Source organism: Carcharhinus amblyrhynchos, chromosome 15 (genome assembly GCF_965287045.1).
Source record: "Carcharhinus amblyrhynchos chromosome 15, sCarAmb.v2.hapA, whole genome shotgun sequence".
NCBI classification, from domain to species: Eukaryota; Metazoa; Chordata; class Chondrichthyes; order Carcharhiniformes; family Carcharhinidae; genus Carcharhinus; species Carcharhinus amblyrhynchos.
Genome location: NC_137338.1, coordinates 59,574,661 through 59,592,260, shown reverse-complemented (window position 1 = coordinate 59,592,260; position 17,600 = coordinate 59,574,661). Strand labels below are relative to the sequence as shown.

Below are 17,600 nucleotides of genomic sequence, written 5' to 3'. Positions count from 1 at the left end.
GGTGGTGTAGAGTGATGCCAACAATATGGATTCAATTTCCAATATCAGCTGAGGTTATTCTTAAAAGCTGCCTTCTCAACCTTGCCCCTCCCTGAGGTGTGGTGATCCTCAGGTTAAAATCACCACCAGTCAGCTCTCCCCTTCAAAGGAGGAAAGCCTATGATCAACTGAGACGATGGCAACTTTACCTTTATACCTGTTGAACTGTGAACACAGCATAAGTGATTGTCTTCAGGAGAGAAGGAGAACATTGGAGTCGGAAAAAAGGAAGCAAATAATTGTTTGTATTTTCTTTTTAGCATGGTGATGGAATGAGGCGAACATCAGACATTTGGTACAATCATAAAATGTACTCGAGGTTTTGGCAGCATTATCAGCTAGCTATGGGATGGCTACAGAAACATAGACGGGCTTATCGCAAAGCAGTTGAATCACTTGAGTATTCTCCCTGGTATAACGCAGAACCAGCAGCAACTCGTTTTGCTGACTGGCATAATGGATCATCATGCTATTCTTCAAGATATCCTTGGCAAAATGCGAACAGTCAAAGCAGACAGTGGCAATGCCGGCACAGCTCAGAGGTTGAAGTGGAAGATTTGAACAGCGAAGCTGATTTGAATGCTGACAGAGGGGAAACAGACTCCGATAGTGAAATAGAATGTGATATCAGCAATGTGGAAATAACAGAAGAATTGCGCCAGTACTTCAAACAGACAGAAAAGCATAAAGAGGAGTTAAGTAAGTGTTAGTGATTGTGTAGAATTTTCTTCTTAGTTTATTTCTATGACCTGGATATGTGTCACTGCTGCATCCTTTCAACATTTCTCCCTATTCTTGTGGCCCCTTGCAAAGATTCTCCCTGCCTTCTCTGTGTGATTCAGATCACCAGTCACACAACTTATGAAGTGAAAGTCAGGAAGTTATCACATTTCCAATCTGGCAGAGTGAGTTGATGCTTAGTATGTAGCACCAATCGATCCATTTTGCAAAATATTTCAAGCTAGACTTCCACGTGAAAGCAGAGATTCGGTAAGGATTTGTACTCGTTTTTTTCCCTAATTTTAAGTATTCTTTGTTTAATCAGTCCAGATTTCCCTAAACTATTACTGTCAGGACAAGGAAGTCCTTTTCACAGATACCAGACGGTGCAGTTCTTGAGCAGGAAAACAAACCACATCTCTTCTTTCCTCTGCATCCTTTTATTCTGGTTGAATAAAAACTTGCTATTTTCCAGAAAGCCAGATGGTAAAGGATAGAACTAGAGCCAAACTTACACAGTTGTATTTGTTTACTGTACAAGTATTTGACTCCTATCTCAACTGCCATAGTCTTGGTCTTATCTATAGAGGCTTAAATGAATCCCTGATTAATAACCACCACCGATATGTAATTTAAAACAATTAATATGTAATTAACAGATTCTTTTATTGCTCCAAAACTGATAACTGAATTGCTATGTGCAATGAAAATTGCAAAACAATTTTTATAAAAACTTCCATCTTCTGTACGAAGTATTACCTTGTGAGATACCCTCCTTCAGGACTGTAACAATGTCGTCTTTCATGCATTTCATTTTGTAAAGTAATCAAGGAAGTTGATGACTTGCATCCACCCATTTAGTTTAAGAGATTTCCTTTCTCTCCAGCATTTGTTTCAAATCAGCAAGGTCAAACTAATTATTTTCACTCACTTTTTGAAGAGTGGACATTATCCCACAATGAGAGATTACCTACATAAACTGAATGAGTATACTATCTTCAGTATTCCCTTTGTACAGAATCTGACTGAAAATATTTGATAAATAGAATCCCTTATTCACTGCTCCCACAAGAACAAATGTTTCAGCAACTGAAGTAAGCTTAGCAATTATCTTTGGTATCTGTGCCACTAAAGGCAGTTGGAGAAAATGTTTTCCGCTATTTGTCTATGAACAATATAACTCAACTAAAGTATGGGTCTTGTTTAAGCTTGGCACACGTAGTATATGGCCAAAGGATGAGTAAATTAGTTTTTTGTTATTATATATCTGGATCCTGAAATATTTAAAATCTATTAACATTAACATTGGGAGATATGGCAAAATTAGTTTTTTTAATATTGTGGGTTGTTTTATTTAGAATATTGTCAACTGTTTTAGAATGCTGTCTATTGTCTCAGCTACTGTGGTGGAATTTGTTGCAATTGTAAAAATCAGAGCAGAATTTTCAGGACAATTTGTTAGTTGTGGATTGACCTGAAGCCTCTTTAGTAAGATGGAAGCTCTTATAAAAAAGATTTTTTTTTGCTTCATAATTGTAGTGCATCTAACAGAGAAATTTCTCACGGAAAAGCTACATAATCATCATAACTTTTAACTAACATTGTGGCAGAGGTATGCGTTGCACTGAATGGCCTCTTCACTTGTTTTCTTAGTTTCCCAAAATAAAGCTTAATGTTCCCCATTTTCACCCATAAAAGAAAAATTATGAAACCAGCTACACTAGAAAAGCTATCAGGCGACCATCCACCCCACTGTCAAATTCATGATTCCCCAAAGCCTAAAGAACACAACAGCGATAGAGTTACAAAGTTGAAACAAGAACCAAGCGCAACAAATATCAGGAAATTTACCTTGGGAAGTATTGCTAAAAATGATTAGTTTCTTGTTCAGGTGGTGTAAGAATTGGAACCTAAGCACATATTTATCCAGATTTAATTATCTATAGAATCTTTCATTGCAGTACATAACTCCAACATAACAAAACTAGCATATGGTCTGTTCTAAGTACACAATCATTTCAACTTAGCAATTACTCTGTATCCTCTTCAGATAGAGCATCATTTTCTGTGATGACCTATTGTCTGGGATGGGAGCAGCATTTTCTAACTGGAATTGTTAACTCAAAAGTTATTCCAGTTCCACTCTGCTTAACATTTAAACCAATATAATTTAAATCTAAATTCTGCTCTATTCTTATTAATAACATGTTTCTCAAATTCTGTAGCACCACCTCATGAGAAGTAATCGACATGCATTATAAAAATGCCTGTAAGTTTCCTTTATGATACTAATAAAATATTGTGGGATCTGCTTTTAGTTGAATACAACTGTTTACAGCAAACTTCACTGAAAGTACCATATACTGAAGCTGTAATTCAGGCAATAAGTGCATTTGTTTAGTTTCCAAAGTTTCCCTTTTGCATTTGCTGTCTTTATTTCAGAATGTTATGTTCCCAGTTGGTGTTATTACCCAGATGGGAAAATTCCAGAATGGAACCCTGGCTGAAAAGACCATAACCTTTACTTTTTTCAGAAGGAAGAATAGAGTCACAGGATTGCTAGTAGTTTTAACAAGAAAAAAAATGTGAAACATGAAAAGTTTGATTATGATACAATACTCCTTTACTCCTCCCTTAGCTTCACAAATGTGTAGTTTTCAAAAATAACACCCCCTCTGAACCAAATGACCAGTGCCACTAAACTGATCTTGGGTAACAATATTTTATGTGTACGCCAAATTATAACATTTATGCCATTAATACGCAGGCTCCACCAACTTTCTTTATCTTTTCTTTGGCTTCCTGCTTGATAATGACTGGCTGTTTGGCAGTCTTCCTTTACCCAGGATTTTATAGTTACCAGCATGCAGAGTATCAAGAACAGGCACTGGCCTTCAGGTTTCTTGGCACAGTTCAATCTGGTCTGTTCACCCTGATCAGACAAAACAACTGATTCTTTTTTAGATGGTAATGTCTCATACCAACTTTTCCAAAGTTACGTGGATGATATTTATTGAGGTTGTTGATTCTGTGATAATGCATACCAGCATTGCTACAACTACCAGCCATGATCATGGCTAAAGAGTCCCCTCAGCTTCCTGGTTTTTCTCATTCTGGACAGCCTTTTGAGTTTTTGATAAGATGATGAGAAAATTGTCTATGTAAGTTTAAGATAATTTTTTTTTCTCTATCTATTTCTTATCGTCTGATGCCATTAAGACCTGTATAACACTCTGGGGAAGAGCATTATATTTTGTCAACGCAACACAATAATGTCCTCACTGGATAATTTGCAGAACCCACACTGTCACATTTCATTTGTGCATTTTTCATACATTTAGCCAACCACAAAGATATCTCACTAGAAGTAATAGCAACGCTTGTTAAAATGGCTTATTCCAGCTATCTTACATGACATTAGTATTCCCTTTAGTGTCATCATGTGTTGTCATCATCAAACCTATAGCAAGTCATATTTTTATGTTCCTTAATTTAACATTAAATCACCATTTAATGAATCAAGTTAACAATATAACCAGTCTAATGTAGATGCTGGTCAGTTTAACATCAGTGATGTTTTAGAAACAGTAATCGGTGAAAAATCAACAGGCGATGAGAGATTTGAATTAATTAAGGAGAGCCAGTATGGATTAGTAAAAGGTAGGTCATGCTTGACAAATCCTAATTGAATTTTTGATGAAGTGACAGAAAACTGATGGAGATGTTATCCATGTGGATTTTATGAAAACTTCAATCACGTACCACACAAAAGGCTGATTAACAAAATTGAGACTCATGGAATAGGAGAGTCAGTGTCAGCTCAGATGAACAAAAAAAGGCTTAAGGTCAGAAAACCAGCTTTTGGTAAATACTTGGTTTTCACACTGCAAGAAGTTAGACATTAGTGTTTCCCCAATGGCCATTGCTAGGACCACCACTTCTTTTGATAAAGATACATAAATGGCTTGAATGTTGGAAAGCAGTGTAAAATTTCAATCAGTTTCATCTTCAGTCCAGCACATTTGCTACAGTGTGTCATATTGTGCACTGGCGATCGGCATAAATGTTCTTTCTGTAAAATCCTAAAGCTGTAAAAAAAAAAATTCAAAACAGTAGTTCCAAAAGTGTTTATTAAAAAGTACAGAAGTTTGGCTTTATTTCCAAAAAGATTAAAATTTGACGATAAATAGCGATAAATTGCTCTTGAGAGTAATTGGTGCTGATTCTATAGGCCAAATGGCCACCATCTGTTCTGTACTCTTCTGTTTGTTGGACTGCTTTCCTGTTCTGTTTTAGACATTCGCTGTAACAACTGCAGAATCAGATCTTTGCCTATATTGAATTCAATCCAACATGAGGACTCGATCAGATCATACAATAGCATTCCAGTTGATTATATGATTCCTTGCTGTTGAGTTTACAATTATGTACAAAAACTCAGATACCATGCTTTACAATTCCAGCTTGGCTACAGCAAACAATGGTTTGCTCAAAACGCTTGCGCCACTTTTAGGTTTGATCTCTAAATCTCAGCAGACTAACACTAAATAACGTTACGTTAAAGGTGGACAGTGAAGACTATAGGTAACATGCAGCCAAGAACTTACATTCATCTCAATCTCTCCCAATGACTCTGTTGCCATGGTTACATGACTCACAGGTGCTTCTTAATCATTTTATTACAACAAACAGTAACTAAGCAACATGTTCCAGATGTTCAAGACATGGATAAATTGATTTGTTTCCATGAAGCTGGTTTCCCTGTTCCATAGTCCTGTTGAACGTAACTGAAAGTTATTTTGACTCAGTGTATGCTTATCCCACTAACAACGTAGTATATTGAAATGCATAGACAGTGTGAACTCATCCCCTCAATTTTCTGTTCTTAGAAATATTAGCCCAGGTAATTGGAGTCATACCTGGCATGTGGGAAGATGGTTGTGGATGTGGGGAATCAGTCATCTCAGCTCCAAGATAGCTCTGCAGGAGTCCCTCAGAGTGGTGCCCTAGACCCAATTATCAATGACCTTTGCTCCATCAAAAGGTCAGAAGTGGGAAGTTTGCCGATGACTGCACCATGTTCATCACTTTTTGCAACTTCGCAGATACTGAAGCACTCCATGTTCAAATGCAATAAGATCTAGGCAGTATCCAGGGTTGGGCTGACAAGTGGCAAGTAACATTCGCGCCACACAATTGCCAGGCAATGACCATCACCAATAAGGAACAGTCTAATCACTGCCCCTTGACATTCAATGGTACTACCATTATTGAATCCTCCACTATTAACATCCTCAGGGTTACCATTGACGAGAAATTAATATGGACTTGCCAAGTAAACAAATGACTAGAAGAGCAGGTCAGAGGCTAGGAATACTGTGGCAAGTAACTCACCTCCTGATTGCCCAAAGTCTGTCCACCATCTACAAAGCACAAGTCAGGAGTGTGATGGAATACTCCCTTTTGCCTGGATGGGTGCAGCTCCAACACTACTCAAGAAACTTGATACCATTGAGGGTAAGGCACCCACTTGATTGATACCACATCAATTCCCTCCACCACCCAAGCTCAACAGCAGCAGTTGTACTATTTACAAGATGCATTGCAGAAATTCACAAAATACCCTTTGCCAGCACCTTCCAAACCCACAACCCCTTTCATCAAGAGGGACAAGGGCAGCAGATACATGGGAACACCACCACCTGCAAGTTCCCCTCCAAGCCACTCATCATCCTGACTTGGAAATATATCGCTGTTCCTTCATAGTAGCTGGGTCAAAATCTTGGAATTCCGTCCCTAACGACATTAAGGGTTAACCCCACAGCACATGGACTGCAGTGTTTCAAGAGGGCAGCCCACCATCACCACCACAAGGGGGGGCAACGAGAAATGGGCAATAAATGCTGGCCTAGCCAGCAACGCCCATGTCCCACAAATGATTAAAAATAAGTTAATATTGGAAATATAGGAGCACAAGGAGAATTGCTGTCTTAAATGATGTCTTGAGCTAATATCTAATATGAAATAGTGTTTAACTTCAGATTTATGTGATTTTTACTGTATTTACTATCAATGATGAATAGGCCAATCTATGTTCAATTCAAGAGTGTACTGCAGGAAAATCTCAACAGAACAGTAATGAATCTCCTGTTATTTATTTGTGATCAAAATTACATGTAAACATTTCTAAAATTTCAATCAGCATCTGTTCCAAATGACTGGATGGTCTTTTCGCACAAGTCTGTGGAGTACCAAAAGGATTCAAATGACACAAGATGCTGAGTGGGGAAAAAATTGTATTACAGCAATGTGTCATTGATCTGAACAGTTTACATGATTCATTCAGTGAAAGTCGAATTTGAGATACTGGTGAGATAATTGGTCAGTTGCTGAGACAGTACTTTGCATAAATAGGATTGCTTTTTCACTTCTAAAGAAAATAATTACTTCAAATTTTGACATAGTAATGCAGTTAATAGTTGAATATAAACTTTTTTTGCTCTATTTTCAATCTGAAGTGAAAATTGAAGAAGTATAGCCCTAATTTAGCATGGGGCTTTGAGTGTGAACTAATCGTTCCGTGACCAAAAAAATTGCTTTGCAGAAACTTTAATTACAAACGTGCAACATGACCATCATCCTTTACATTTCAGTGCAACATTGTTTTTCCAGCTTAGTCATTTCTAAATTGGCTCCTTAAGTTGAAAGTTAATTTTCTTCTGTTTTGAGACTCAGTCTGCCATTTCCATCCAGTCCCGACAATATGCCTTCTAATCTATTTTGTGCGCTGCACAGGCGATTTGTTTAAATGCGTGTACCCTTTAAATTTTTTTTACCAACTTCTGCACAGTTGGAATCCTAAAGGGGCCAGGAACTTTTTTGGTTGCTGTGCAATTGCACGAACTAAAGGGAATGCTGGTCCTCAGGATTTTGTAGTGTTTAGAAATTGGTCTGTGTTCCTGACCAGTTTGGAATAAGACCAAATGCACAAATTGCACTGCAGCACTAAGCAACCAACACACTACACTGGCTGATTTAGACCCAGGCACTTGATTTGAAAGATAATTAATGCATTCTGATGTCTACGGAAGAGTTCTTTTTAAGTAGTGTTCAATCAAAGCACACATTAAATAAAACAGTGTAGATGAAGGATCTGTCTGGCAGTAAACACTTCTATTTAAAGTGTCTAATGGAGCCCTTTCCTCTGTTAAGACAAATAAGAGTATTAGTCCAGGAACAGTACAAATAAGAGTATTAACACAAAAACAGTACAGAGACCATGTGCAATGCTGACATAAAATCGAATATATTGATTGAATCCAGTGACAACTCTCTTACTTCAAAAATGTGTACAATATTTTTGGGATTGCATACTTGCTGTCAAAGTACAGGGTTATTCTACAGTGTAGGTGCCATCACCCTGTACCAGAGGTCAGTGCCCCATAACATGACAGTTTCAGTCATACAAATGTGGGGTAATACGAAGACCATCCAAAGGGAGGCGATCAAAATTCAGGTGCCAGTTATTTATTTTGTTGTTCGCAGCCAATTTTTTCAGTATATTTACATTTTAGCTGAGGTGTGGTACTTAACGCACAAGGTCACACAATACCTTCCTGATGGCTGCATGGCTGAACATGTACACAGCTAAGCAAGAACATTGCCAGTTATGTTCGGGTACTCTTGCTCATCTTGTATCTTCTGATTATAATGTAGAATTAGTGAAGCTATTGAAGGGTGAATAAAGAAATCATTAAAGGGAAAATTGACACAAAATATTGGCTAAAAGCAAAGACAACATTCACAGTTTCATCCACCCATTTTGGAGGAAGGTTAAGGCTAGCCTAAGTTCACCCAACCCTCATAATTCTTCAACTGAGTTTTAGAACTTTGCACTCTTGGTTTTACTTTATTCCACTCTGGGTAAACATACTTTGGATTAAAATTAATTAACTGATAATATAACTATCCTTTCGAGCAGTAAAGCAAAGTTAAAACAAACTGGAAATGACACTGCAGCCACATACATAAATCTGAGCCATGCTGATGGCCTCTGTACTTTTTAAAAAAAAAGCCATCTGCTGTTCAGGATTGATTCTCTATTCAGTGTGGTTAGAACATGGGACTCACATGGAGTCATTGAAGGAATAACATGGATGTTTTTAAAGGAAAGCTAAGTACGTACATCAGGGAGAAAGGGAAGAGAAGAATCAGCTGATAGGGTGGTAGCAGCTCATGTGGAGCATAAACACCAGCACAAATCAGTTGAACCAAAGGACCATTTTCTCTGTTGTACAATGTGAAATTCTTGGGAATTATGGAACATTGCTGCTGATCAATCTGAGAGGGGAATCTGAGAATGAGAAGGGTAGGGTATGTGTGTGATTGGGCCTGGGATGAGGTTAGGGAGGCAGTGGGAAATGAAGAATGGGACTGAGGAAGTTAAATGAGATGGGAAGAGTTGAAAAAAAATGGGAGATTTGGATTTCATGAAACTGGAATCTTAGCAATATCAAAAGCCATGTTGTTTGCACATTCCTTTAACAGAATACTTGTGCTTGTTTTAATCACAGTCAAAATAACTGAGTACATTATCACATGTAGTATATTAAAACTGTTGTTTTTTGTCAGGGTATCATTTTATATTTTGGAATTTAAACTTAACTAGTCAAAGCAGAACTTTATTGAAGTATGAAATTTTGTCTTGCGCATTGTTTGCTGGAGCAGACGAGGAAGGAGCATCAGAGAGAAAGCTAAGACTTTACCTGTTAAAAACCTGTTTAAAGTAAGTTTAAAGCACTTTGTTCTTTGTAGAACTGTTTAAAGCATTTACTTATTGTATTTACTGCTTTAAGAATTGTGAGGGAGTGATTATCAGGCAGTTGTGGCCCATCAGCTTTAATTATCAAGTGTCCACACGGTGAAGCCTTACATTGTTTGCTGGAGCAGACGAGGAAGGAGCATCAGAGAGAAAGCTAAGACTTTACCTGTTAAAAACCTGTTTAAAATAAGTTTAAAGCACTTTGTTCTTTGTAGAACTGTTTAAAGCATTTACTTATTTGTGAGGGAGTGATTATCAGGCAGTTGTGGCCCATCAGCTTTAATTATCAAGTGTCCACACGGTGAAGCCTTACATTGTTTGCTGGAGCAGACGAGGAAGGAGCATCAGAGAGAAAGCTAAGACTTTACCTGTTAAAAACCTGTTTAAAATAAGTTTAAAGCACTTTGTTCTTTGTAGAACTGTTTAAAGCATTTACTTATTGTATTTACTGCTTTAAGAATTGTGAGGGAGTGATTATCAGGCAGTTGTGGCCCATCAGCTTTAAATCAGCACCAAGTTTAAAAGGAGGCCTGGTGTAGATAGCGGGCAGCGTCGGAGCGGGCAGCGGAGTGAGAGGGAAGCAGAGTGAGCTATTAGGGCTTAATATCAAAAAGGGCTGGAAGGTAAAAAGGCCAGGTGGAAAGAACAAGGAAAAAAAAAAATTTTTCAAAACTACTACAGCAAAAAACAAGGAAAAAATTTTTTCCCACAACAAATTATATTGAATAATGGAGGGGCATGTGATGTGCGGTTCCTGTATGATGTGGGAACTGGTGGACCCCAGGGTCCTTCCCAGTGGCCATGTCTGCAGTAAGTGCAGGTTGCTGGAGGAGCTCCAGCTCAAGGTGGATGAGCTGGCCTCTGAGCTACAGACACTGAGGCTCATCAGGGGGAGAGAGGGTGTCATTGTCAATGGGGTGCAAGTGACATCCACCCCCCCTAGACTGTCTAAATCTAAGGGTCAGGAACAAAAGGGGGCTGCTGGGAGGAGGAAGGGGGGTGAGGAGCGGAGGCCTCAGCCTCTTAATCTGCATAACAGGTTTGAGGTTCTTGCTTCCAGTCTGGAAGAGGACGAGGCAGGTGAGGTTGGTGAGCAAACTGCACACGGTACAGTGATGCAGCAGGACATAGGCAAAGAGAAGGGGAAAAGGAACGTAGTAGTGATTGGAGATAGTGGGGTGAAGGGTATTGACACTGTCCTTTGTCACAATGACAAAGTGCACAGAAGGGTGTGTTGTCTGCCTGGTGCTCGGGTACAGGATGTCGCAGCTGGGCTGCAGAGGAATCTGGAGTGGGAGGGTGAGAACCCAGTTGTGGTGGTACATGTGGGTGCCGGCGACGTAGGCAAAGTGCGGACTGAGGATCTGGGGAGGGAGTATGAGAAGCTGGGAATGGAATTAAAAAGTAGAACCGACAAGGTGGTCTTCTCTGGGCTACTGCCTGAACCGAGTGCAGACGGGCGTAGGGTTGACAGGATAAAGGAAGTGAATGGGTGGCTCAGAGATTGGTGTGGGAGGAATGGGATCGAATTTATGGGGCATTGGCACCAGTATTGGGGTAGGTGGGACTTGTTCGGGCGGGATGGGGTTGGTCTGAATCGTGCTGGGACCAGAGTGCTGGCGAATCGAGTAAAGAGGACTGTAGACAGGGCTTTAAACTAATTAGAGGGGGGGAGGGTGCGAGGGTAGGTGATGTTAGGAGGTCTACAGTTAAGGATAGGGTACAGGTAAGGGAAGAGGCTGAGGATGTCCCAAGTGGTGGCGTTACGGCAAATAGGGTCCAGAAGAAGGCTGGGATGAAAGCGCTTTATCTGAATGCACGAAGCATTCGGAATAAAGTGGATGAGCTGGTGGCGCAGATCGACACAAATGGATACGATCTGGTGGCCATTACAGAGACGTGGCTGCAAGGTGACAGGGACTGGGAGATGAATGTACAGGGCTATCAAGTGTTTAGGAAGGATAGGCAGGAGGAAAGAGGGGGTGGCGTAGCTCTGCTGATTAAGGACAGCATCAAGGTGGTAGCAAGGGATGATATCGGAGCCAAAGAGCAGAAAGTGGAATCGTTGTGGGTGGAGATTAGGAACAGCAAAGGGAGGAAGACGCTGGTGGGTGTCGTCTATAGGCCCCCGAATAATGATCTGGAGGTGGGGCGGGCTGTTAACGCGCAAATAAGTGCGGCGTGCAGGAATGGGACGGCAGTAGTTATGGGGGATTTCAATCTGCATATTGATTGGTCGACCCATGTTGGACGAGGTGGGCTCGAGGAGGAGTTCTTGGAATGCTGCCGGGATAGTTTCCTGGAACAGTGTGTGTTGGAGCCGACGAGGGAGCGAGCTATCTTGGATCTGGTGCTATGTAATGAGGCGGGTAGAATTAGGGACCTTGAGGTGAAGGATCCTCTTGGAGAGAGTGATCATTGTATGGTGGAGTTTCTGTTGCAGATGGAGGAGGAGAAAGTGGGTTCCCGGACACGTGTCCTTTGTTTGAATAGAGGGGAGTATGGTAGGATGAGAGAAGAATTGGCGAATGTGGACTGGGGGAGCGCGTTGGAAGGTAGGTCTGCTGAGGAGCAGTGGAGGATCTTTAAGGAGATCTTTCTTGGTGCTCAGCAGAAATTTATTCCGATGGTTAAAAAGGACAGTAGGAAGAGAGGTAATAAGCCGTGGATAACGAAGGAGGTGAAGGAAAGTGTTAAATTAAAAGCGGAGGAATTTAGAGTAGCTAAGAGCAGTGGGCGAGAAGAGGATTGGGAAAGGTTTAAATGTCAACAAAGATTGACAAAAAAGTTGATAAAGGAGGGTAGAAGAAGCTATGAAGCTGGGCTAGCGCTTAATATAAAAAAGGATAGCAAGAGTTTTTATAAATATATAAAAAGGAAGAGGCTGGCTAGGGTGAACGTTGGTCCCTTAGCGGATGAGAAAGGGGACCTAGTGGTAGGGGATGGGGATATGGCTAAGGTCTTGAATAACTTTTTTGTTTCTGTCTTCACGGAGGAGGACGTGAATAATTTGCCGGGTGTTAGCGATGGAAAGGTGGTAGGACTGGAGGGTCTTAATGACATTACTGTTACTAGAGAGGTGGTGCGCGACAGACTGGAGGGGCTGATTGTGGACAAGTCCCCAGGACCGGATGGAATGCATCCGAGGGTTCTGAAAGAAATGGCGGAGGTGATAGTGGATGCCTTGGTGGTTATTTTCCAGACGTCGCTGGATTCCGGGGAAGTGCCGGAGGATTGGAAAACGGCTAATGTTACGCCGTTGTTTAAGAAGGGTGCCAGGCAAAAGGCGGGGAATTACAGGCCGGTTAGTTTAACGTCTGTGGTAGGTAAAATGTTAGAATCCGTCATTAAGGAGGAAATTGCGAGGCATCTTGAAGGGAATTGCTTGATAGGGCAGACGCAACACGGTTTCATTAAAGGGAAGTCGTGTCTGACAAATTTACTGGAGTTCTATGAGGATGTGTCTAGGGCGGTGGATAGAGGAGAGCCGGTGGATGTGGTCTTTCTGGATTTTCAGAAGGCGTTTGATAAGGTACCTCACAAGAGGTTACTGCAGAAGGTCAGAGGACATGGAGTTGGGGGTAGGGTGTTAGCGTGGATAGAGGATTGGTTGTCAAATAGGAGGCAGAGAGTGGGGGTCAATGGGTGCTATTCGGATTGGCGGTTGGTGACTAGTGGGGTGCCCCAGGGGTCGGTGCTGGGGCCTCAGCTATTTACCATTTATATAGATGATCTGGAGGAGGGAACCGAGTGCAGGGTGTCGAAATTTGCTGATGACACCAAGATTGGGGGAAAGGCAAATTGTGCGGAGGGTGTGGAGAGTCTGCAGAAGGATCTAGATAGGCTGGGCGAATGGGCCAGGAAATGGCAAATGGAATTTAATGTTGGCAAGTGTGAGGTGGTCCACTTTGGTAGGAAGAATGGTAGGAAGGACTATTACTTACGTGGCGAAAAACTGCAGCAGGCGACGGTGCAGAGGGACCTCGGGGTCCTTGTGCATGAGTCGCAAAAACCCAGCCTGCAGGTGCAGCAGGTGGTCAGGAAGGCGAATGGGATGCTGGCCTTCATAGCGAGGGGGATTGAATATAAAAGTAGGGAGGTCTTGCTGCAGCTGTATAGGGCATTGGTGAGGCCGCAGCTGGAGTACTGTGTGCAGTTTTGGGCGCCGCACCTGCGCAAGGATATTTTGGCCTTGGAGGGAGTGCAGAGGAGGTTTACTAGGCTGATACCGGAGTTGAGGGGGTTGAGCTATGAGGAGAGGCTGAATAAACTAGGCTTGTACTCGTTAGAGTTTAGAAGAATGAGGGGAGATCTCATTGAGACGTATAAGATGATGAATGGGATGGATAGGATAGAGGTGGAAAGACTCTTCCCGCTCAAAAAAGACAGTAGGACTAGGGGGCACAGCCTCAAGATAAAGGGGGGGCGGTTCAGAACGGAGTTGAGGAGGAACTTCTTCACTCAAAGGGTGGTGAATCTCTGGAATTCTCTGCCCGTTGAAGTGGTGGAGGCTGCCTCGCTAAATATTTTTAAGAAGCGGGTTGATGGGTTTTTGATAAGAGAGGGGATTAAGGGTTATGGGGAGAGGGCGGGAAAGTGGAACTGAGCCACGACAGATCAGCCACGACAGATCAGCCATGATCTTATTGAATGGCGGGGCAGGCTCGAAGGGCCAGATGGCCTACTCCTGCTCCTATTTCTTATGTTCTTATGTTCTTATGTAACTTCGCGCAAAAGAGGGCAGTATTTTCCTACAAATAGGGAAGTGAATTTGTTTTCTGTAGTACAGTTCCCTGTCCATGGGTGTCACTGGGGAGTATTTAAAAACTTAACTGATAAAACAAGATTGCACTTTTTGTTCATTGAGACTGTAGCAGTATGGAATGGCATAATGGAGGTTTGCTTAACCCCTGGAAAGTCAATTTCTAATCTCTTTGGCATATCTGGAGAAGTGGTAAAATTTTCTGGGAAGAAAGGAAACACTAGAAGAATCCAAATTCTTAAGATAGTTATTATTTGGATTGTGCCCATTTCCAGATGAAGATTTACAAATGCAATCAACAAGTAGAAGGAAGGGGGAAATTGAAGGCTCTGCACATAATTTAGTCAACAGTTTAATACAATCCCAATTTAAAACAGATAGCAAAGTTACAAGGGATAAAATCGCAATTACCTCTGCAGCTACCCCATTATAAGATTGTTCTTTTCTGACATCTGTTAACATTTTCTAGGCAAATGACCATCTGGTTTATGTTATACTGTGGAAAGTGACTTTTTATAGCCCTGTAATCTAAAAATATACGTATACATGGCAACATGCAACCTTACTGGTAGAGAAACTTTAACCAAGGCCAGACTTGCTGCAGTTTCACGATAATTAATCTTCTGAATTGTATGGTGCTAAATTACAGGGTTTCACTTTTCTATAAGAAAGTATGAAATGTGTTTGGGGCTCAGTGCAGCATTTAAATTATTCAAGGCTAGAAGTTAAGCTGCAGAAAACTCCATTCCTAAAAGACACAACATTCAACTGAAGAGGAGAGGTCAAATGGAAATTGAGATTGGAAGAAATTGCAAATCTTAATAGATTTAATTATGTGCTAATAGATAATATTACATTACGGCATTTAATATCTAGGAAATTAACAATGTGTGTGTAGTTGCTATTGACAGTGATTATAAACAATACAGTTGTGGGAATTCTTCAACCTAATTCTAATGTTCAAATTTGACAGTTTCTTAAAATTTTATTTCCAGTACCTCTAGTGGAAATTACTTCCTTCTGCTTTCCTAGAGTACTTATAAATTTCCCAGCTATGGGATTACCTCACATATCTTAATACACAACAAATTGTCCAATTAACATTTCTCTCCAGTGCAGAAGAAATGTGGTCAGTATTTCCTGTTATGTGGCATGAAAAGTGTTTTACTAATACAAAGCAAAAACACTGTGATTGTGTACTGTTTGGGTAAATATCAAGGGGTGTGAGAGTAATTTTGCACCCCCCTCTACAGACCTGCTGACACACCAAATAGGCATCTGATTTATTTTCTTCAGAAGCAAATCAGTTAAAAGTTGGTTATATAGAAACAAAAAATAGGAATCAGAGTAGGCCATTCAGCCCTTGAAGGCTGTTCTGCCATTCAGCATTTTCATAGCTGATGCTCTACCTCTACACCACACTCCTGCTCTCTGTCTCAGAAGTGACACTGAGCCTGGAAATCTATCTATTTACTTCTTAAATATATTCAGCGACTTGACCACCACAACTTTCTGTGGTAGAGAATTCCACAAGTTCACTCGCTGAGTGAAGTTTCTCCTCATCTCAGTCCTAAATGGCCTACCCCATATCCTGAGACTGTGACCCTTTGTTCTAGATAAGACCCCACAGCCAGAGGAAACATCATCCCTGCATCCTGTCTGTCCAGTCTTGTCTGAATTTTGTACATTTCAGTGATATCCCCTCTCATTCACTGGAGTTCAGAAGAATATATGCTTAGTTGACCCATTCTGTCCTCTTGCAAGAAGCCTGCCACCACAACAATCCGTCTGGTGAACCTGCACTGCACTCCCTCTATTGCAAAGATATCCTTCTTAGATAAAGAGACCAAAACTGCACAAAATATTCCAGTGTGGTCTCACCAAGGCCAGATACAGCTGCAGTAAGACATCTTCACTCCATTACTCAGGTGTACTTGCAATGAAGGCCAACATACCTATAGGACCCCACTAATCAAATGTTTTGCATTTGAAAAAGACCCATTTTTTCTTATTCTCTGCTTTCTGCCTGCTAACCAACCTCAGTCCATGTTTATCTGTTACCCCAATCCCAGGTGCTTTAATTCTGCACGCTAATCTCTTCTGTGGGACTCATCAAAAGCTTTCTGGAAATCCAAATTCTCAATCCACTGTTTCATCCTTATCTATCTATATGGTACATTTGATAAAAAAACTTCAGTAAGTTTGTCAAACATGATTTCCCTTTCATAGTGCATGTCAACTTGGTCTAGTCTTGTTGATTTTTTTAAGTGACCTATTATTGTGTCCTTTATAGGAGATTCTAGCATTTTCCCTATTACTGATGTCGCTAATTCCCTGTTTTCTCCACTACTCCTTTTTAAAATGGCAGGGTTACATTTGCTACCTTCCAAACTGCCAGAACTGTTTCAAAAGTGACAAAATTTTGGAAGGTGACAACCAATCTTTGCCTCTTCCAAATCTCTGGGTGATGGTGGATGTTAAACCTGAATCTGGTTACATGTGTGCTCGCAATGCTTTTTAAGAAATGAAAATCCATCTTTCCGCCCTGTTCCTTTGAAGACTTTGACACTTTGCTGATCTATTCTGCATCTGGCCAACTACTTCCAGTTGCTCATCCACAGGCTACCATTTATATATAAACCTTGATGTTGAGAGTTGGTGAGCTGTTCAACCATACAAGCATCATAACCAAAAGTTTTCTCATGGGTTTATTGGATTAAGAACTTTGGCTAACCTTCCTATTGTTCTATAACCAGGAGGTCTGAGGCCATTTATAACACTCCTATCTCTGTCCCAGCTGAAATTTGTTAACTCTTCATAAATCAGAAATAAAAAGCAGGCTCATCCTTTTCTGTCGTTGTCATTTGCTCAATTAACTCTGAGCTGTAAAAATACAGTGACAATTAGTAATCCACAGAAGTGGAGGAAGTATTGTAGTGGGAAATAAAGTACTCCTCTGATTTGTGCGCAGATCAAAAATATAAATTAGTAACATGTCATCTTTATAAATTATACTAGTTAAACTGGAATGAAATATATGTTAATTTGATAAGAAATCTTAAGTTAACCTTTATAAAAATAGAATATGTAAATGAAGCGTTAGTGTTGACCACAAAAGAACCTGCTGTTCTACTTCTCTAAAATCTAAAGATAGAAGAATTGCATGGTGGCACGGTAGCACAGTGGTTAGCACTGCTGCTTCACAGCTCCAGGGACCTGTGTTTGATTCTTGGCTCGGGTCACTGTCTGTGTGGAATT

At 40.7% G+C, this 17,600-nt stretch overlaps 1 protein-coding gene across 3 annotated transcripts in view; it reads left to right on the top strand.

Moving 5' to 3' along the window:
• The window catches only part of gemin8 (gem (nuclear organelle) associated protein 8), a 33,457-nt gene that overhangs the window by 6,533 nt on the left and 9,324 nt on the right, over window positions 1–17,600 (top strand). For all 3 annotated transcript variants that reach the window (XM_080204020.1, XM_080204019.1, XM_080204021.1), the window contains exon 2: window positions 300–738. In XM_080204020.1, coding sequence (XP_080060146.1) covers window positions 300–738 — 439 coding nt within the window. The remainder of the gene's footprint in view (window positions 1–299; window positions 739–17,600) is intronic.